The sequence below is a fragment of the Sipha flava genome, unplaced genomic scaffold, assembly GCF_003268045.1.
Source record: "Sipha flava isolate LNK unplaced genomic scaffold, YSA_version1 107_pilon_pilon, whole genome shotgun sequence".
NCBI lineage: Eukaryota > Metazoa > Arthropoda > Insecta > Hemiptera > Aphididae > Sipha > Sipha flava.
Window position 1 is genome coordinate 314,334 of NW_020271724.1, and position 23,497 is coordinate 337,830.

At 28.2% G+C, this 23,497-nt stretch overlaps 3 protein-coding genes across 4 annotated transcripts; 1 reads left to right on the forward strand and 2 right to left on the reverse strand.

Annotated features, from left to right (window-relative positions):
* Positions 1-386: 386 nt before the first annotated feature.
* On the reverse strand, positions 387-4,084 carry LOC112685594 (ubiquitin-like modifier-activating enzyme 1). The gene is made up of 2 exons (XM_025557527.1): positions 571-4,084; positions 387-497 (listed from the first exon to the last, which is right to left on the reverse strand). Exon 1 carries the CDS (start codon positions 3,703-3,705, stop codon positions 574-576), a length of 3,132 nt encoding a protein of 1,043 aa, XP_025413312.1. The 5' UTR covers positions 3,706-4,084; the 3' UTR covers positions 387-497; positions 571-573.
* Positions 4,085-7,276: 3,192 nt separating this feature from the next.
* On the forward strand, positions 7,277-14,321 carry LOC112685947 (DNA ligase 1). Its single transcript, XM_025558023.1, has 14 exons — positions 7,277-7,410; positions 7,482-7,556; positions 8,230-8,334; positions 8,398-8,706; positions 9,104-9,314; positions 9,433-9,618; positions 9,696-9,824; positions 11,137-11,276; positions 11,339-11,540; positions 11,613-11,819; positions 11,882-12,098; positions 12,549-12,784; positions 12,869-13,159; positions 14,130-14,321. The coding sequence occupies exons 1-14, from the start codon at positions 7,292-7,294 to the stop codon at positions 14,205-14,207; spliced, it is 2,505 nt and encodes an 834-aa protein (XP_025413808.1). The 5' UTR covers positions 7,277-7,291; the 3' UTR covers positions 14,208-14,321.
* Positions 14,322-17,154: 2,833 nt separating this feature from the next.
* Positions 17,155-22,659, reverse strand: LOC112686003 (apolipoprotein D-like). Of its 2 annotated transcripts, none has more exons than XM_025558106.1 (5): positions 22,112-22,659; positions 21,673-22,052; positions 19,819-19,952; positions 18,123-18,325; positions 17,155-17,848 (listed from the first exon to the last, which is right to left on the reverse strand). In XM_025558106.1, exons 2-5 carry the CDS (start codon positions 21,823-21,825, stop codon positions 17,709-17,711), a joined length of 630 nt encoding a protein of 209 aa, XP_025413891.1. In that variant the 5' UTR covers positions 21,826-22,052; positions 22,112-22,659; the 3' UTR covers positions 17,155-17,708. The 2 variants fall into 2 exon arrangements, with proteins under 2 accessions (XP_025413891.1, XP_025413881.1); XM_025558096.1 differs by having other exon boundaries at positions 17,709-17,848; positions 22,121-22,659.
* Between the last annotated feature and the right edge of the window lie 838 nt (positions 22,660-23,497).

Genomic DNA, 23,497 nt, shown 5'->3' on the forward strand with positions numbered 1-23,497 from the left:
TTAAATTTATTAATACACTAAGATTTGTATGCAAAAATATAAATGCCTCATATATAACATCATTAGGTAGACCAAACTTATTTCATATTACATTATTAATATAATTATGTGTTTTTAATAAATTTAAATATATGTAAAACAAAGTTTCTAAAAAAAAAAAAAAATGACACTTTTTTCTACATTATTCATTTATTAATACATAAATGTTATCTTTATAGTTAGACAGAACACCAGAGTTAGAAAAAAAATGATATATATAAATATAAAATTGTTTTTTGACATTTTGAAAGATAAATACATAAACTTATAATATATTTTTAATTGAATAAAAAAAAACACATTATATATTTTTTAATTGTATAATAAAAAAAACACAATGATTTTTAAATTATAAAAAAGTAATTACAATATAATTATAAGGCAATAAATTACTCAATTGGCTTGACCTTTTATAACCAATATATGCTTCAACAATTTAACTGAAGCTTTGACAAAACCTGAAACAAAAAGTAAATAAAATATTTTAGTCATTCAAAATAACTATTTTATTTTATTTTGAAATTAACTTACATTTTAATATTGAAAGTCTGATGGCAAATTGTACTTGACATAAGGTACCTCTACATCATCACCATCTGCGTTATTGCAACATATTTCAAAGACTAATGATTTAACGTGTGATTCAATCTTTTTCTTTGATATATTACGTACAATTTCAGACATTTTAGTGTTGATCCGTCCTTCTCTTTTTGCTTTTGGCATAAAAAAGGAATATAACATACAAACTCCTTGAGACAGCATAGTGATTTCCAATGCATGTTTTTCTTTAAAGTAATTTAAAAATTCATTTAATGTTAATTCGCCTTCCACTTCAAAACGATCCCATAAAGTCCATTCAATATCATAATATTTGGATTTTGGAGCCAATAAAGGTTCAGAAAAACCAAAGAATGGTAAAGCTAAATTTACAAATCCATTTTTGTATTTTTCCAAATCTTTAAATCCCCAAGCTAATTTGATAAATTCTTGGCATACAAGACCAGCAACAACTGAAGTTGTAGTAGCAATTGCTGGAATAATTTTTCCAGCAATAAGTTTACTTCGATGTCTATCAGCTGGTTGAATTTCATAATTAGTAGCTCTAAGATTTGATGCAGCTACAATAAAATCAATATGCAAGTTATTATCATCATCTTTTTCAAATTCTAAAGGAACTATTTTTATATGTTTTAATGAGTCAGCTGAAGGTAAATCCTTTTGCACCTTAGTCAGTTTACTTTGGTCATAATTTGACGATCCATTAGTAATTTGTGAATCATTTTCAGCAATTCTTACACCAGATTTAGGAATAAATTCAGGAACTTTAACCGAAGACACAACATTGGCAATATAGACGCGATCCCTAACCTGACTTATGTTATAAGTTTCTGCCCTTAAATTAGCTGCTGCAAAGATATAATCCAAATGTAATGGATTGTTCACATCAAACACAATTGGTTTAGGACAACGTTTAGGTCCCGACCAAAATGGTTGACCACTAGAAGTAGTTTGGTCTGGTGGAAAATTGAATAAAAGTTGTTTGATTTGATTAGTAAACTGATCTTCAAAGTGTATTCTAGCCCAAGTAATACAGTCATCAATATTTTTAGGACGTTCAGTCACACATACCCTGATGCTTTCCATAATTTCTATAGGTTGTAATCCAGGTAAGCGATTTGTACGTTCAATAAATGTAGGATCTTCTAAAAACTGTTTAACATTTTCTGGAGTTTGTTTGTAAAGTCCTTCAAATAAGTCTCTAGCCCACTGCAATGTATGTTCAATAGCATTTGGAAAATTTTTAAGAGTACAAATTGGTATACTTTTTTCTGGAGGATCTTGAGATGTACTATATGATTCAGTCAAATTTGGTATAACAACTTGAGTATTACCTTTTGTTCCCAATGTTCCAGATTCTAAAAGAGGTTTTTTATAGAAAACACAACGTCTGTCCATATATATACGAGCAGTAACATTATCCAAAGCATTTGCCACACCATCCAAATTTTCAAAAAAGGTATCATTATAAGTCTGTTCAGTTTCTGGACAAACTCTATTCGTCTGTGGTTCTACATTTACATTTGGATTCATAAGTTTTATAGCTTTAGCAGCAGTTTCAGATTTTGATGTTTGAACATCATGTGGTCTAAACAAAAACTGCCTGTTTAAATTTGATTTTTCAATCAAATCCATATCAGTAACATAAATTTTACCATTGCCGCATCCAACACCCATCATTGCAAAATTTTTCAATAATTCACATCCAATAGCTCCAGCGCCAACAACGAAATATTTTAAATTTCCTAAAATAGATTGGAATTTTTGTCCATAAATAGCTACTTGACCATCATAACGATTACCAATAGGCTTTGCATCTTCTTCTAAAATTTCTTCAGGCAAAGATTCTGTAGCATCAAAGTAAAGCCATTGGAAAATTGGACTAAATTTACCAGAACATGATTTCATAACTTCTTGAGCTACAATACCACCAATAAAAGATGTCATTGGATTAATATTACCAGCACAAACTTTTGAAAAAGTCTTCAATAATTCAGCATCAAGTTCTATGGAATTAGTATTTATACTTTCAGCCAATTTCAAAAATGAATTTGCATCATCAGAACTCCAAGGAATAGGCAAACGACCATTAACCGAAACAAATTTATGAAAAGCTGTGAAAGCTAAATGTAACTGGGAAGGTCTGTCAAACTTTCCAAAATCAGAAACTAGATATTCTGGTTCAGCTAATGCATTTTTTAGAGATTTGAAACATAATTTTTTTGCCATTTTTACTTGAGTAGCAATACCACCTTTAACATAATCTGAATAAGATGTAGTATCTCCAATGCTAAATGTATAAGGCCCTAATACAGTTATCTTTTTTGGTTTACAGCCATTAATTTCAGACATACCCTGTACTTCTTGAAATGTTACATAATCTCCATCTTCAAAACCATGGCGAGATTCATCCATACAAGTTACTACACCTTGTTCTTCTTTTGTTATACCAGCCACCATGACGGAAATTGGATTTTCACCAGTAGCATCAATTACAGTGAAATCTTCGCCAAAGTCACAGAATACTTGAGAGAACACACCTCTTGTATCAGCAACAATAAGAGCAATACCATTTGGATGAGTAATTTCCGATATACGCAACTGTTCATCCAATGTAGATTCAGTTAAAACAATTACTGTAAATTGTTTGATATATGATTCAGACAGAGGACCGGTGTAAGCGGTGACGGGTACATATGAATTGAGTTCAGCCAACTTAGGACAACTGACTTCAGCTCTGTTTTTGCCAATATCATTTTCGGTCAAATAAAATTGAGATGACAGGTCTCTGAAAGTGCATGCGACTGAGTCGTGTAATGTAACCGATTTTACGCCACCAAGTATGACGTTCTTGGCAACTTCGACACCCAAGCCACCAAGACCACTGATCAGAACGTCAGACGAGGCCATTTTTCGCATGGCATCGTGACCCAACACATACAGCTGCCGCGAGTACAGACCTTCGTCGATTTCACCCACACCGTTTTTAGACATTGTTAGATTGCTAGATACTGAGTCGACTGACACTGTAGACAATTCACCGGAAGCCAGTTTACGCTTCTTGGCCGGCAATTCACAGGTAGTGTCTAGTACTTCAGCACCAGACATCGGACAATAAAAAACCGAATCGTGGAGTACACGGCCTTTGTATTATTACGGTCAGTATGATAACGATGCACGCGTAGTGAGTATTCAGGAGTCCGATGACGTTTTCACTACAAATCAGATATTAACGCGAGGTAATTTAAAAATAAAAAAATTAATAAAAATAAAAACAGCACCGCCGAGGTAATGACAACGACGATTTTAACGATGCGAAATGTAAATAAGTAAATAGTTCAGCGGAATAAATCGCGACGGAGAAAATTAACCGCTCGAAAATCAGCGTTCATCGACGATGACAATTAATTTTATTGAAGACGGCGTAAATGACTATGATGATGACGGTGGTGGAGAGGTGACAATCGGGGGCAGATAGCGAGTTAAAAGTGAAACAGTATGACCCAAAGGCAGCGAGCAAGAGTGAGAAAACAATGGTGGCGGTGCAAGATTATCCGGCCAATGACGTCGCGGCATTCGGTTATCGGTTGACCGGCGCTTGTTGCCGTCGCCGTGCTAGTGTGTGTACAAAGAGACCCGTTCGTCCAATCGCGCTCGCTGTTACGAGCCATTACTTTGCCATGATCATGGTACTTGGTCACCGGTGTAGTGTCTCGGGAATATCGGTATGTGCAGTGTGTACCTCTCAACTGCTTCCTTGCTATAATCATCAGCTGACCACGACTGTTGGCGACACTGTTCTATAATATTTTCGCTATCGAACTCATAATTCCCCTTCAAAATATTTAAAATAATGGGCCTACTAATGTTCATTCTGCATATAAATAACTTAAGTTGTTTTTGGTACTTCTCAACAATTAATTATACGAAATGCAATTTTAAGCAACCTTCTAGTCTTCACAGTACAGTTTGGTTTATCATATGTCATCCATATGTTGATATGAATGGATTTCTTTACGTAAATAAAACTTTCTAGTGGTATTATATTAAGTTTTTAATAACACAATTACCACTTATTATTCCTTTTTTAGAGCTTTAAAAACAAAGTCGAAAATTAATTATTATATAATGATATGATAAATAATATTATAATATTACAATCATATACGAGTTTATGACTAGAAAATTAAAATTAAAATTAAAAATTATGTAATATGTAATACTCGTATAATTAAATTAATTTAGTTAAAAACAAACTTAAGTTTTTGCATTTTCTGCAAAAGAAATAGTTTCTGAGGCTTCAGAGAAAACCCCTTGAAACCATACCTGTCTAACAACGTCGAACCGTTTAAAAATTTCAGATTAGATAAGTTGGAGACTAGTTGTTCTGGAAATACAGATTTTTGAACTATTGACACATTTGGAGGACCTCCAAAATTAGGTTTACATTTACGTTTCTATGCCTTGCCAGTTTAGTACCATTGTTTATATTTTATGGCGGCAAATTAATTCGCTTACTCCATAAGATTTTTTGTTCATTAGTTGATGGAAATGAATGAAAGTTAGGGCCGTCCCAAATGTGGGTCTTGGGGGGATGTCTCACACCCCCCCCCACAACCCAACGAAAATATCAGTCGGCAGTCGGACTTGTTTCATTATAGCCTAGAAGAACCTAACTTTATTTACGGAAAACAAATATTACATATTTCGTCATACAGTGTATACAGGAATAAAATTTATATAACCAGTGGCGAAACGTCATAGGAGACAATGAGACAATGTCTACCCACTTTTAATACGGATACATAATTTGGTTTTATTATATTTTATTTATTTTAATATAATATATACTTCAATATTTATCATAGTTTTACTTTTGTGCCACACCGTATTAGTATTATTAAAATAGATTAATTGCGGATCGTGCACGGAAGCTGTCATCCGTTGTGGCGTAGTAGTTAATTTAATAAACATCCAAATACAGATATAAAAATTAATATTATGAGACGACCCGTTGCAGCATCTAGTTTTTCAAGGCACGGTGTGCAGGGGGAATACATAGACCTTATAAGGTCTATGGGGGAATAGGTTATTGAATGTGGATTACCATTGCGTTAAGAGACATGTCTCGCGTCCGTATTTATTATTTCATTTTAATGTACATTATTGTAACCGTCATTGCTTTTCGCGTTGATCCAGTGGCGTAGCCAAGGGGGGGGGGCTAAGGGGGCTATATCCCCCCCATCGGCCGTTTTTATGTGTATAATGTATCTTGACTATTTAATAGAATCAATGGATGTTCGTTTTAATCAAAATACTATTCCAAAACCGAATTCTGCTCTTGATTTATTTTATTGATTATCTTTGATATTGAGCAGTAATTATGACTTTTTTTAAACATTTTTTAACAAATGTACCTTTTCAACACTAAGGGGCTTACATTTTATCGTAATAGGTGATATTTGATGTGTCTGAAATACATTAAGTATTAAAATATGTAAACGTAATAAGTATAAATCAACGATCATGGAATTGATGAAGACAGTGGTGTATCAAGGGTATGGCTAACTGTGTTAACGGCAGGAGCGCGAATTATAAAGGAGTGCAAATTTATGCTAAAATCGTATTTTTATTCTATTATAAATCAAAGTTTTTCCATAATATTTTTTAAAATATGTATATGTTGTTTAATTGTACACACAACGATGAATTTAATGATGAAATTATGAAAATAACATAAGGGAATTTATATAAAAATTTTTTTATGAAGAAATTATTGATGAATCGAGAAAAGTAAATTTTAAAAAGTTTAAAATTAACATTGTAATAATAACAAACAAAGCCGGCGTGAAGGTAATGTGACTCAGGTGGACGTCTAGGGCACCATTTTCAGAGGGGCGCCGAAATTGATTTTTACAATTTTGCACATGTGTCGGTAATGTTATTTTTTTTTTTTATATATATATAAAATACCTATAACTTTGTATTGAAATATTGATAATTATAATGTTTTATAAAGTCATTTCGTTTAGCCATGTATTGAAATATTATAAGTATATTTTGAGTATATTTACTATGGTTACTATGGTTTAGCATAGAATGTTTTATCATATATGTTACTCTATAAATATAAAAATTCACAATTATTCGTTATCGTTTAATCGGGATCGCGTCAAGCCATTATGACTCGTGATTAAAAAATTAGACGATAACAAAATATGTACAAGTTGAGCATATTATATAATTTTTCTGTATTTCTGTCCATGAACAACATTTTTTTCTTAGAAATACTATATTACGGGTAGTTGTATGAAAAAAGGTCAGTTAGCATTTTGGCCTGGGGCGTCATTTAGCCTTACGCCAGCTCTGATAACATATAAATTGTATTCTTAAAAAAAAATAGTAAAATTAAAGGTTCTAAGCAATATCATAACATCAAATTTTTTATTGGTAAATAGGCATCAATTTCTAAGTTTGCCAATGGTGCTAGTGAGTCTTTTTTCGCCACTGGATGAAAATAATAAAATATGAACTCATGAACTAGGTAGGTACCTATTTGTTAACATTTCACGTATCTCGTTTGTCCTGAGATTTCTGGGTAATTAAGTTTAATATTTTTCAGCCAGAGCGCGTTTTGTACATTTTGAACCATTATAATCAGTGATAAAATTTAAACACCAACAGATTGATAATAATGAAAACATCATTTTGGCGGATTTTTTCTCAAGTAATACTTAGTCGTTTAGGAGGTTATGATATGAAATGTCAAAAGATTTTATTGATGAACAACAAAATGACACAAAGGTCGTTAATGTAAGTAGTTTTTTAATATATCATTTTTAAAACATAACAAATATTTAATTATCAAATAATAATTTGATTAGGTCTTATTTCGGTCCCTTAAATGGAAATAAAAAGGAGAATACTCAACTAATTCCATCAAATAGTACATCTCCAGAGTAAGTCAATATTTTGAATAATTAATACTAGATTTCAGGAATTAATTATGCTTAAAAATACAAATTAATTTGAACTGAAAACTAAAAATTTAAATAAAAAGTAATTAATTAATAAATAATATAATTGACTATAAATGGTTTTATTTCTATTTTTGTATTGGCCATGGTGTATATTTTCTACAGTCTATAAATTGCTCTAATTTATTCATATTAATTTAAGTTTTTAATTTTAATAACATAAATCAGGATGATAAAAATATTTTTAACTTATATAATCTCAATCGGGGGTCAGTTCAGATTTTTATATTGGTATTTCAAGCAAACTTGATGCTGGAGTTAACCAAATTTCAAAAAATGTATGTATGAAATAATTTTATATTTTATTCTGCTAAAATGAGCAAAACTCGAAAATTAAATATGTCAAACCAAAGTATATAACTGCCCTTAATTATAAAAAATGTCAAGAATTACTACTGATTGGAATAGTCAAATTTGATACAAACTACAATTACATTTTATTCAATTCTTATTAAACGACTTAGTACATATTATAATAAAACAATTTTTTTCTTTTGTAAAATTATTGTAAAATTAATTAATTTTTATCAGTCTAAACAATTTTGGCCTTTAATCCAAAGTATATCTTAGATTTGATCTAACATTTATATCTTAGAGGTCTAGATGTTGTGCGCGATAGTCCACTAAAAACCTATGGCAAAAGAAAGAAAAATACAGTCCTGTTAAGTGATAGCAGTGATGATGAGAATACTTTTGACAAGTAAAATTATTTTAGTTATAATTACTTATGTATTATTTTTGTATTTATATTTTTTTCAATTAGATTTAGTAAAAAAAAAAGTAAAGAAAATTCTCCAACAAAACTTCAGGTAAAATCTACTATTTTTGAAACCAGTAAATCAGATATTAATGAAAAGAACATTGGACCAAATGATGACAATACTAATAATAAACAATCCCCAGAAAAATCACCGGAAAAATCAAAAATATCGCCTAAGAAATTGTTTCTTGTTAAAGATGAAGATGAAGAAAAATATTCAGAATGTCATAATAAAATATCTGAAATGGAATATGATCCTTCGAAAAAAAATTACCACCCTATAAAAGATGCCTTTTGGAATCATGGTCAACTGTAAGTAAAAAGTATAAATTTGTAATTTTTGTAAGTAATTTTATGTAATATTATAATTCATACAGTTTTTGAAAATAGATAAATTATAGTACTAATTAACATATAAACTAAATCCATTTTAATATTTTTTCTAGATTATAGTTTGATGATTTTCAAATTTTTGGATTTATATATATTTTTTCTTGAATATATTATTTTATTTATAAGGAAAAATCTTTAGAATTTAAATTTACGTTTATTAATGTATTGCAATTAAAATAATTAATATTTTTACCATATATTTGACTTATAATATGGTTAGAAATAATAAATTTAATTTTGTTAAATTAAATTATAATTATTGAGCGATATTATATATTCATTTTACAATATATACTACACATTGTTCTTTTTTTAGGACTCCATACTGTGCGCTAACAAAAACTTTATTATGTATTGAAGAAATAAGTGGTAGATTAAGAATGATTGAAATACTTGCAAATTATTTTCGCTCAGTAATTGTACTTAATCCGAATGATCTATTACCTAGTGTTTACTTATGTTTAAATAAGGTTGTTCCTGATTACATGGGTTTAGAACTAGGTATTGCTGAGACTTCACTTCTTAAGGTATTTGTATAATTATTGTTACATATAAAATTATATAGTTATATTAAGTTAACTTACACTGTTTAAACTTTAATTCAATTAATAATATATATTCCATATTACTTTTTACATTAATTAGGCCATAGTGCAAACAACTGGAAGAAGTATGGCGCAAGTGAAATCTGATGTTATAAAAACAGGTGATTTAGGAATAGTTGCAGAAAAAAGTAAAAGTAATCAAAAAACAATGTTTAAACCTGCCAGATTAACTGTGAAAAGTGTTTTTGAAAAATTAAAAGATATTGCAGGAATGACTGGCCATGCAGTAATATTAATAAGATATACTTTTTTTCATGTGATAAAATATTTGTTTTTCTTAATTTTTTTTTTTTTAAATTATAGATACTTACAAAAAAGCTTGATAAAATCCAATCCATGTTTATTGCATGTCAAGACTCTGAAGCAAGATTTTTGATTCGATCATTAGCTGGTAAATTAAGAATTGGATTAGCTGAACAATCAGCATTACAAGTAAAATATTTATATTAGTAAAATTGTATTATAAACAATTTATTTAAAACCATACTTGTTAATAAATAGTAAAATTTTGCTTATATCCTTACATCCATACTTATCATCAAGGCTCGTGATTTCATGCTCTAAAATATGCATAAATAAGTATGCACTTATGCACTATAAGCTGGGAAAATATGCATTGAAATATGCCTTAAAAAGTTCAGAAATATACATTTATATTCACTAAAAATCTAAAAATATGTAGATTAAAAAATAAAAATACGAAAACTTTATAAGTTTATTAAAAGTCATACTTTATTAATAATAATAAAATCTTTAAACTGCGGATTGTTCAACTTGTTTAACGGAATATTAGCTCCTAACATAGCTTTTTAATTAAAGACTTTTAAAATTAAAGTCTAATTTTTTCGGAGTTGTAGTTATAAGTTATTGTAAATATTTTCTGTCCTTAATTTTTTGCAGTCCGTGAAGTGATGTTTTGTTTCTCAGTATTAATATGTTGCACAACACTAAAGCGTTTTACACTCGCGACTTTTACTTGCAAACCTTACAAAATAATATTTTTTGTCGGCCGAGAATATATTTTCACCAAATTAATTTACTAATTGTCTTAGTTTACAGGCTTAGATGACGGTTTTTCTTTCGGCATAATTGATAATTTCAAAACGAAGTTAAAAATATATAAGATTTTCGAAATATTGTTAAACTGAAAGAACGTCCGCACACTGTCACAATAATGACTTAAATATAGTCTAGAATAACTGTAAAAGTATCAAGAAGATAAGAGTAAAGACATATAACATAACATGTTTTCCACTAATTGCTTAATGCGGGCTACGTACTTATACGTTCGTATACGTACATTTGTACTCGCTTTATCTGCTCTATACATCTTATTTTTTATAATTTGATGTTGCAAAAACTCCCATATATTTTATACTGTGTCAAAATATAAATTATTGCATTTTAATCAAATTTCCATAAAAATATGCACAATAAAATAGAAAAACACATAAATATGCCAAATAGTTAAAAAACCTCTAAATATGCAAAAATATGCATCATAAAATTTCACATACTTAACCACAGTACCTTGAAATGGATTTCTATGTCACTTAGCATTAAATACGACTTAGCTAAATTGATATCCAAATGCATAAACTCATGAGCCCTGCTTATCACATATTTATAAAATTGTATTTATATTCTAATAATTGTGTTTCAGAACATATTATCATATACATACATACATATATATAAGGTATCTTAAAAATAGAAAATAAATATTTTATTATATTATTTTTAGGCTCTCGGATTAGCTTGTACATTAACGCCCCCACCTCAAGATTTCCCTCCTAAATTACTTAACGTTGCCAATAATATGAGTGAAGAAAAATTTAAAAAACTTTATGATTCAAATTCTTTAATCATTAAAACAACTTATTGGTAATCAAATCATTTTTATTAACATTAATATTTATTATTATTAATTTAAAATATATTTATAGTGAAAGTCCAAATCTTGACATGATAATACCCATTATATTAGAAGTAGGTGTCAGTGAATTACCAAATAAATGTAAATTAACTCCTGGAGTACCTTTAAAACCAATGTTAGCACACCCAACTAAAGGTGTACAAGAAGTGCTTAATAGATTTGATGGATTAAAATTTACGTGTGAATGGAAGTATGATGGAGAACGAGCTCAAGTACATTTTTTTATATACATATATATATATTTTAAACTATTATAAACCATTTAATTTTATTTAACTTTATAGATTCATTTAACAGAAGACGGAAATATTTATATTTATAGTCGTAACCAAGAAAATAATACTAGTAAATATCCAGACATTATTAACCGTTTAGATTCTGTTAAAGGTCCTAATGTTAAATCTTTTGTGATGGATTCTGAAGCTGTTGCATGGGATAGAGAAAAGAAAAAGATTTTACCATTTCAAATTTTAAGCACTCGTAAACGAAAGGTAAACTATATTAAAGTTTTTCTTAAATATCTAATTTAATATTTAAATGTAAATTAATTTAGAATGCCAATGAAGAAGATATCAAAGTTCAAGTATGCGTGTATATGTTTGATTTACTTTATTTAAATGGAGAATCATTAGTTAAACGACCATTTTGTGAACGCCGTAAATTATTACAAGAAAACTTTATTGAGGTCGAAGAACAGTTTTTATTTGCTACATCTTTAGATACTACTACAATGGAAGAAGTTCAAGATTTTCTAGAAGAGTCTATTAAAGGTAAAGAAAAAAATATTTGTATGAAATTAATTAAAATGCAATTTTAGAATTCTTCTTAATTAATAATGAATATTATATTCATTATTTTTTATTTATGATTATTAATAGTAAATTCTGAATTAATTGACAAATCATTTGAATTTGATGGTGTAAAAATATATGTTATGTTTATTTTGTAAATTTGTAATTTATTTTTATGATGATGGATTATTTATTATTTAAAGAACTACATTTTTATGATTTGTATTATTATTGTATAAGACATTTATATTTTATAAGACTTATTCATACATATTATAATAAAATGTATAGGTTATTAAATACATATATTAAAAATCAGTACTATTTATTAAGTTATATTCTAAATTTTGATTTTTAATATGTTGTAACAGCTTTTGCAATTTTAACTTTAAATAGTTAATTTAATGTTAAATATCTTTATGTTTAAAGGAAATTGTGAAGGCTTGATGGTTAAAACATTGGAAGAAGAAGCTACATATGAAATAGCTAAGCGTTCACGTAATTGGTTGAAATTGAAAAAAGATTATTTAGACGGTATTGGTGATACTATTGATTTAGTAGTTTTGGGAGGTTATTTAGGTCGTGGAAAACGTACTGGTACTTATGGAGGTTTTCTTTTGGCTTGTTATGATCCTGACAGTGATGAATACCAGAGCATATGCAAAGTATATTACATTTTTATATAAATAAATATTAAAGAATATGATTATAATTTAATTTTTTTATACGTAAATTAAATTTTATTCTAGATTGGAACAGGATTTAGTGATGAGGATTTACAAAAACATACAGATTTTTTTAAAAACCATGTTATTGAAAATCCTAAATCTTATTATCGATTTGATCAAAGTCATGAGCCAGATCATTGGTTTGAAACTGTTCAGGTGTGGGAAATTAAATGTGCTGATTTATCATTATCTCCAGTACATAGAGCTGCAATAGGTATTGTTGATCCTGAAAAAGGTATTTCGTTAAGATTTCCAAGATTTCTTCGTGTACGAGATGACAAGTCTATTGAACAATCTACTTCAGCACAACAGGTATCTAAATATTAAAGAATATATATATTCACGATATGAATAGACTTAATAAGGTTTTTAAAATATGAGCAATATAGATTTCTGGTCGTCAATATTTACAATTTTATTGTATTTATTTTTCAATATTTATCAAAATGAATAGTAAAATTTTTATTCATATATTAAACTGTATATATCTTATAAAGTTCCATAAAAATATTTAAAAAATATCAATAATTAATTGTTCATAGCTTTTATTGTATTTACATTAAAATATAAGACAAAGTTTTATGCTTAAATAATGTTTATGTTATACATACATTTTATAATTGTTACATTTTCTTAAATATTAATTATAATATAATTGTTCAACTCAAATAGTACATTTAATATACTATATGTATATATGCCAAGATACATGTGGGGGCTGCATGTTTTGAATTATAACTATTTAAAGATTATTTGAGACAGAAACAATTAATTATTTTGAGCAATTTAATTATGTTATAACTTGATGTGTATTATATGTATAATTGAATCATATTATCAGTGTTAAATATTCTAATAAAAATCCAATAAACAGGTGCTTATTTATCATTTTAATTTGCAATTTTATGTGTTTAAAAAATAGTTTATTTTATCAACATTTTTAATTTAATCGATACTTTTTAAATTATTAATAAAAGAAAGTAATGCAATTAAGATTTTTATAAATTAAAAATATATATTTTTGGTAAAAAAATCAATTACATTTTTTATGATTTAATTTTTGTTTATTCTGCTTTATTATTCTTTTTATTGTTAGTACACTTATAACTACTACTATCAATTTTAATACTCATTAATTATTTAGAAATATATAATAATATTTTATTTAATTTTTTAATTTATCTCATTAAAAATATAATTTCAATGATGTAATTTTTTATTTTTCAACACTTGTAAGTATTTTGCTATGCTTGTCTTAATATTATCACTTTATTATTTTCAGATTGCTGAGTTATATTTTAACCAAGCGCAAATTATAAATCAAGGAAGTATAAATCCAAATAGAGAAGACTTTTATTAAATTTATTTATAAATTTATTATATTGTAATATAATATTTATTCAAGCTATTGCATGCTAAATAGCACCAGTGTTTAATTAATTATTTTCATGTAAAATAAAAAATGTATCATTTACTTGTATTTATTTATTTATTATAATATAAAATAAATGGTAGCTTTTATTTATGTTTAATTTTGTGTGAGCCAAAAGTAATAAACGTGTTTTATTTAATTTTATTTCATACCTGTCAGATTAAATGTTATCTGCCTTGTTTCTATGGAACTTTAAATAGTGGTACATATACAGTTACTCGACCGAAAAAATAACGTTACATAATACGTAATTACTGTTACATATATTAATAGAAGTAATTATGATCATTAATTTTATTATATATGATATTTTATAATATTTTATAAAAGTCTATTATAAAATCAATGTATTTACTATTTTATATTATAATATAATTTTTATCAATGAAAAATTGCTGCAAGGCTCTTTGTGGCCACACTTCCAGCACACCTCTTACGCCGGCTCTGACTAAAGGTTTAACCACAAATTTTATTAAATTATATTAAGTTTTATATAATCTGTGGTTTAACGAAATCAATTGTTTGCCTATTGGAGGAGAGGGGAGGAATTAATGACACTTTAATATTGAAAAAAATGATTTAGATCAGTGGTTCTCAAACTATGGTACGCGTACTACTAATGGTACGCAAAAGACTACATGGTGGTAGAACGGATATTAAAAATTCAATATTTAACTCATATATTAATTTAAAACACTAATAAATTTGTAGTAATATATAAATAATAATTTTATTTTAGTATTTTACTGCCTTTTTATTTCAAATAAATATATTTAACTATGTGAAGTTTGTATGATTCTATTTTTAATAATTAATGGTACGTGACTGATAATATACACATGTGGTACGCGAAAAAAAAAGTTTGAGAACCGCTGATTTAGATTATCTTAATGTTATTAGTAGGGTGTGGATTTTTATCTAAATACATAATTTCATTGAATGTAAATTTTTTACTTCCGATTAAAAATAAACACATTTTATAATACCTTGAATAATATGAGACTTTTTATTTTAGATATTTTTACATATTGTGATGTAAATACATATTTTTAAATATTTTACCAATATACTTATAGGTATTTTGTAAGTATTTCAATATTAAAAGTATTAAAATTATTACATTGAAATTTAATTAAAGAAGTTATTTCAAATCTTAATTCAAATACTGAAATGGTTATTATATAAGTACCTGATATTATGCAAAATAATGACCTCAAAAATCATTTAGCATTTATTTCCACACATTTTTGTTTTTTGATTAAAGTAATAAATAATTGAAAATCTTGTTATAGTTGAAAATGCATAAATCAAATGAAATGAAGTTGAAGGAGAATCCGGAGTTATAATAAAAAATAAATTAAACTACGTACTCGGTAATGACGTTGGTTTTCAAATAATTAAAAATATTAGAGATATTTTTATGAATAAAAATGGCAATACGTTAAATGATATTGAAGTAACACCATCCGACATATATAGTAGAAAATATGTCCCATTATTCTCGGTCGATGTTGAATGCACCTTCAGTCGCTACAAGTCGATTTTGATACCTAACCGCCGTACATCCAAATTTAAAAATCTCTAAGTGTACGTTGTAACCAATTTTCTTAAATAAGATAACAATATAGATGATTAGATGAATAATTATTAATTAATAATTAAAAATTAATGTCAATTAACGATTTTTTTTGTTAAATATTTCACGTTTTTTTATACATATTTTGACAAAAATAAGAACATAATTATTTACATATTTTGACTTTTAGTGCCTAGGTGTCCTAGTTATTAGTTTTAAAGTTTAATGTGACCTATGATAGGTACTGATAGAAATTGAAGAATCCAGGACCAAAATTTAGTTTTAGCCTTTAAGGGTTGTCTGTGACAAATAGCAGCTCACCTTGATTGTGCTTATTATAATACTCTCGTGTCTATACTATACAGACGTGGATACAAGGAGGGAGGAGGCTATGGAGGCTGAAGCCCCCCTTAGACTTAAGAAAGACTTCGTACAAATCGACATGCGCAACGAATTATGGCAATAACTCAATTTACTAGTCCCCCCATTTTTCATTTCTAGATCCGCCCTTGCTATATATATATAATAAATATTGTAAATATGCGTAGGTAAGAATACTATAACGGTAAACAGTTATAATATTTCAGTGCTGTCACTTGATCTTGCAATTTTTTGAAGAACAGAAAGTGATACACAGTATACGTCGTATATGTATATTTCCCTTAGTGACTTGTCGTGTAATAACTTCTCCCATACCTTGCATGTCTAACTATTCACCAGTTACCGCAAATATTTTTTGAATAATTGATACTCATTTTTATGTACCTACTTATTCAACTTGACTGCGCTGAAACTGTAATACCAGCGATATCGTCATTGTTCAACTTATTTTCTTTGAAGCATGTACATCCTACTGTTCGACACGTTAACACAGTTCGCACCGGAAAAGGTTACCGGTACGATATAATGACGTATCCATTGGTCCAACTAGACTAAACGAAAAATTATAGGAGGAAATAATTAAATAGTAGTGTTTACCGAGTGAATACCAAATATAAAAAAATATGAAGAAGTACCTTATCGTAGTAACGAAGAAATATAATTGTGTGTAATAAATAAAATATGTGAACAAATATATTATTTATTACGATTTTTAATGATATAAATTTTTATAATACTACAAAACCGATGTATTTTAAATAAATACGTATGCTCTTGTTTTTTTTTTGTTTATGTTTTATATTTAGGGTCGACTGAGTGATTATGTACGGTATTAAATGTCGAATCGATAGACATAATTTGCTTTAATGTGCTACTTCCACACTGCTACTATGTTTGCATACAAAAGAAATTAACAAATTGAAAAATATTGAAAAATACTTTATTCAAATATCTATGAAATAAAAAAAAAATTTAATGTACAGTAGAAAGGAAAGCATATATTTTAAGCATAAATATAGTTACATGATTATAACCATCTCAATTTCGCTTTCTCAATACACTATATACAATTTAAATTAGGTACATAGGTTACAATATAAAAATAAATATAAGTAACACGGATTTCTAGTACTTTTATAGCTTTACATGAAAAACGACCAAGTTTTCGGCTCGTTAAATGAATATTACTAGAATGAACTATTGTATTCTTATTTCTTATTTAGGTACATTGCATTATATAATTTACTGCAATTACTAGCAAACCAAATAATTCGTATTATTATGAGAATTTTTTGAACACAAAATAACATTTCGTACGTTGTTTTTAAACTATTGAAATCGCTACGCATAAGTTTAGAATAGTATATACGCAGGGCTGCCATGAATCCTTTAGTTTTCACTGTACTGACTAGCATATTCAATATGTATTAAAAGTCAAATATATGTACTTTTTTTAAATAAAATATTTTAAATTAAAAAAAATCGTCACATTTTTCGTGTTTTGTCAATATTAGTCGATCGGGATTGATGTTCAGTTCGTATAATAAACCGTAGAGCTCGGCACGAGATGTCGCCGTGAGATCTCGCTCTCTTCCCAAAACCCAAATAATATCTGCAAACAATATTATTACAACTATATTTGACATAATTAAACACGTCAAGTTTCTACCCATATAGAGGGATGTACACATGTTGGGTTTGGAGGTGCACCATTAAGTTTTAAACAAGCACTATCAGAGATTAGAGTCCCCGAGTAATTTACATTGAAAATATATATACATATATTTGTAACATAATATTATTTTAGCACCCCTAAACACAAAACTTAATATGCGCATGTTTCTAAAATTTTATTGCAATGTATGTACCGGCATTTCATACGTTACCTGTATGGAAAAGTCCAAAACTCGTGCACGACCACAATATTGTGTAGTTATTGTAATCCGAATATATGATGTGATACAAACCAGTGGTCGGTAGCATACGGGAAAACAGACCGGGCAGTCGACTTTCGGCTCGATAGTTGAGCACAGATTTATTTTTCGACACGAGTGTGGCTACCCCAGAAAATATATTGGGATTTCCTGTTCTGTTGAAAATATACATATACATTAGAAATCAGTAATTACAATAATAATAACGCTTGATACCAGCAAATTTCACATATAAACGGCCTGATTTAAAGGTTTCGGGGAGCTCGATACGTTATTTATACATATATGACTATAGGTGTACAGTGGATACCGCTTAATGTGAACATGTAGGGACTAAACCATTTGTCCATATAAACCGATTTTAGTTTAAAAACATCAACGTTATTAATACCGAAAAGTTTTTATTTTGTAGATGTAAGAATAAAATTGGGGAAAAATGTTAAATTAAATTAATAGATAAATAAATATACAAAATAATAATTAATAATATAATCTCTGGACGTGTAATTTTTCAGCGATTTTACGTTGTTAAGTGCCTGGAGACTTCATTTTATTTAAAATCGCGATTTTTTTCCTTGAGGGGAAAATCTTTTTGAGACATCGTTAAAAACGTTCACGATCGTGTTGAAATTCACGATAAATCTGAAATGATTGTTGTCGAGTTAGAGGAAGAAAGCTGCAAGTTTATCTTTTTATTCTTTTTTTTTTTATATAGATTTTGATAACACTCCTGTACATCTAATTTAACTTACAGCAAAATCCCATTAGGGTATAAAATTATTTTTATTACTTTTGATAAATACAATCTCATAAATACGATAAAATGCAATTGTATTCAAGGGTGCCCATAGGAAAATTTCAAGGGAGGGACAACATTTTAATTTATCAATCTATTCTTAAATAGAAATGGCCCACGGTATAGAAAGGGGCTTACAATTTTACATTATACTATTACATTATATATATCAAACTAGAAGACTATAAAATAATAATTATTTAATCAATTTACCATAAAATTAATTTATTGAACATTTTATTTAATTAATAATATAAATTGGACACTTAATACATTAGTTATATTTATTAAAATATTAATTTACAAACATTATATAAATATTACACACACACATATACAAACCGTATTTCTGAAAATACACAATATTTTAAGAATTGATAATTATCCATAGAATAGAAACGAAAAAGCGTATTGTTATTTATAGTTGATAATCTGATTTTCCAAACTAAATAGATTTTTCATAAACAAATTATAGATTTTCATATACTAAATTAAATTTTTAAATTCTATTTAAATAAATATATTCTTATCATAGTAAACAATTTTCCAAGATTTTTGATATTTTCCAGGGGGGTGAAAAGCCCCTCCCTTGCCCTCATATGGGCGCCCTTTATTGTATTAATGCTATGATGAAGAAATATTGCCTACATAAACTGAACCATGGGCCCAAATTAAGCGGTTTTTTTTAACCTTGTTAGTTAGTATACATTGGTTTTGGAACCTATATATGATATTAAGCGGAATCCACAGTATATACTTTGTATTATGATTTACGTTATTATTATAATTTAACGTTGATTGCATGCAAATAGGTTTAAATATTTTCGGATGTTTTGAATAACAAATCCTTACATCCTATTTTTCGTTCCAATCTGAACTTTGAACGACATTCCGTCGGGACTCAAAGTGAAATTAAATGCAGTACAACTAGCAGTCATCTCCATCATGTAAAATGTTTTTTCCACTTCGTACCACTGGCCTTCGAACTGTACAAATTATAAGCATTCGGGTTATCAAATTTAACTATTTAAACAATACCTAATTATCTATGTACAGTGGCGTACAAATAAGGGTGGGTTTCTGGATAAATCTTCAAGGATTTTAACAAGCCGGTTTGATATCGAGATAGTAGTTCGAATGTTCGTCCTTCGTTGTTATTAATATTATATCGATAAATTCGAAAGGAATGATTAACTGTCGTATTAAAAAAAATAGTTCTGGACGAAGGTCGGTCTAATTATCATATGAATATATTACATTTTTTCATTGTAATATTTAATTATTATGAATCAAATTAGTCAAATGTATCACATTCACCCATTTAATCAGTATATCGTGTAATATAATAATTTTATGGGCTTGTATTAATATTAAAAATCTAAGAACATACGATTATTTATTTAAACATTGTATACAAAAAAAGTATTAATAAAAATAACTTTGAAATTAAAAAGTAATAATTTGTCTTTATTTAAAAAAAAATTAATTGTAGTATTATGTCATCATTATTTATAGACATTTTATCAGTGTTCAGAACGTTAACTTAATAATTTAACTTGTTCACGTTTACGTTTAATGCGTAAAAGAGAAACTTGTTCACGTTCAAATAGTATGAAAAAATGAACGCATTTATCTGGCCGTTTATTTAATTTTTTTTATTTTATATTTATGAATTACCTATCTGCATTATGCATAAATAGGACGCTTACAAAATGTATTAGGTATATTTTACTTTACGTACTTTAATCAATAATCATTAATACGTATATTTTTTAAATGGTAAATAAATTTGAAGGCCTCAAAAATCATTCGAATTCAAAATAAAAATGTCGTTTGCGTTCAAGTTATACTAGAAAAAAAATGTGTGATAACACGTGTCGTTTACAAAATATGATTATGAACACGTGAACGTGCGTTCATTTTCATGTTGTTTTTTCTAAACATTGTTTTCTACTGAATCGAATTTCTCGATTTTTTAACAATAGGTAAAATAGTTTATTGTTATTTAGATTTTTGTATTCAATTTTCAAACTATAATATGAATTATTAATTATTTAATAATAAAAAAAAAATACACACTTGATAAGCGAAAGTTGACATTATTTTCGGAAATATTTGAAATTATTCAATTATACTCATACACATACAGACGCTTTCGCTTATTTAATAAAATCTTCCCCAAAAGAAAATAATGAAATTACGCCACTGAACACGTGTTATAACAACAATTATTACAATCAATGTATATTGGTAATATAAACACAGAACCGGATTAAGACATTCTACAAGAGCAATATATTTTTCCAATCCCATGGGAATAAAAACAGTAAAATCGATATTATTATAGTTGAGATTTTAATTCATATCGATTCAATGGTAAATTTAAACAACTATTCATTTTTTTCAAAATCAAAGTTTAGATATTTTAAAAATGAATACATACGAATGAGACATATCAGTAAAATACATAAGAAATGTATGAGTTGTTATTTTTTATTTTCTAAGAAAAAGAAGAAGTGTTTCAAATCAAAGAAAACGACTCTCAAAAATGTACCGCTAATGGGAATAGAAGCTCATTTTGCACCTACATGTATTTAATCCGGTTCCGGGTATCCGTTACTAATATAAATATACAAATTTACCATACACTAAAAATTTCTGATCATAGTCAATCAGCGGGTAGAATCGGTAACAATTTTAACCTACCAATTTCGGGTCGAACGTCTTCATCGTCTCTTTTTTCGGGCACTTCCCTAAACTCTGACAGTTTGCGCGGTGCATCACGGTAAACGTAATAAAAATCAACAACACTCGACACATGTTCGCGCGAACCGTACCGGGTAGAAACGATGTATCCATTGGACAATTACGCGTACAGAATAGGAAGGTGTGTAATGGTGTACGCACGGCTCGCGCGCGCGTTAAGACAACACTAACCGTTCGTTAAGAAACATGTAGGTAAGGTCATCGGTCCATGTGTCTGTCGGTCGGTGTGCACGGAATTAGTCACGGTGTTTTCTCGTATGTACCCGTGTCGCGGCGGGCTCGGAATGCCTACACCTGTTCACGTATTTTCTGTATTACATCTGTAATAGTTACCATATAATATGTATATGTATATAATAATTATAAACGGTGTACATACGGTGTATACCTGTAGCTGAGCGAACAGGTTCTCAGAGCCAACGTTACGAACAATACAATAATATAATCATTCTCTGTTTTTCTGGCACACATTTCTCCTACCACACACGTTCTCCCGAACATTAAATTATTATATTATACATCAGCTGGTCATCAACCAAAAAAAAAAAAAAACTTTATAACACTTTCGCCAGATATCTCAGATATTATTATTATGGTTCTTTTCGCCTTACTCGACAGCAGTGGTTTTTGGTGAGAACTGATACACATACACACACACACACTATCGAAGTATTATTAGTAAGAGTTTTTTTAATTACGGTGGGAATATAAACAGTTTAATCATATCTCATAACACGTATGTAACAATTGCTTAACAATAGTAAGCAGTAATACTATAAAAATATATGTATACCTATTAAGGTACTCCCGGGATGTAATGTATAATTACAAAGAATAATGACATAATATCATAGCTGATAATTGTATTGCAATGAAAGGGTGAAAAACCTGCTAAATGGTAACTTTATATGATGATGAGTGTTTTTATTTTAGTTATTACACTTTTCTCGATGTAGAGATTTTAAAATGTTATTATTTTACAATATGAACTTTAAACAGGTCATTTCTTTTTATTTCTGGTTTTTCTACATTTTAAAAATTATAAAACGAAAATAATAATAAGAATTTTAAATTTATGGTAATCGAGTTTTAACAAAATAAAACTTGTAGTTTTGTTTAAATAATTATCGATCTTGAAGTTAGATTAAGTTTTTAAGTTGTACACAAACAATATAATCATGACGTAATTTTCAATAAAATTATATCATATTTATTTTGAAAATTTAAGTCTTTCTATTTATTTTAAAGTTAATAATTTTTATTTCTATACTTCAAAAGTGTCTTCTTCTCCTTTGACTTTCTTCCAACTATTTTGGGTCTACCATCCTTGTCCTAAACCTCCATTCATCTCGATTTTCTACATTCTCTAATTTAACCTAAGCACACACCAACTCATATCATTCTCGATTGAATCCAACCATATCTTTTTTGGTCTTTTCCCTTCAACGTTCATTTTCATAAAAACTCTTATCTACTGCGTTTGTTTCCTCTCGTCTCATCACATGCCCAAACCATTTCGTCTATTTTCTCTCATCTTGCCCACTATAGACGCTACAACAACACGAGTACTGTTTCTCACACATTCGTTCCTTATTCTATTTTCTCTTGTTACTCCACTCATCCATCTAAACATTCTTGTTTCCGCCTCACCAAACTCAGTTATACTCTCCTGTCAACTGCTCAACACTCTGAACCATATAGCATAGTCGGTTTCACTAAACTCCTGTAAAATTTACCTTTCAGCCTCATTGGAATTCTCTTATCA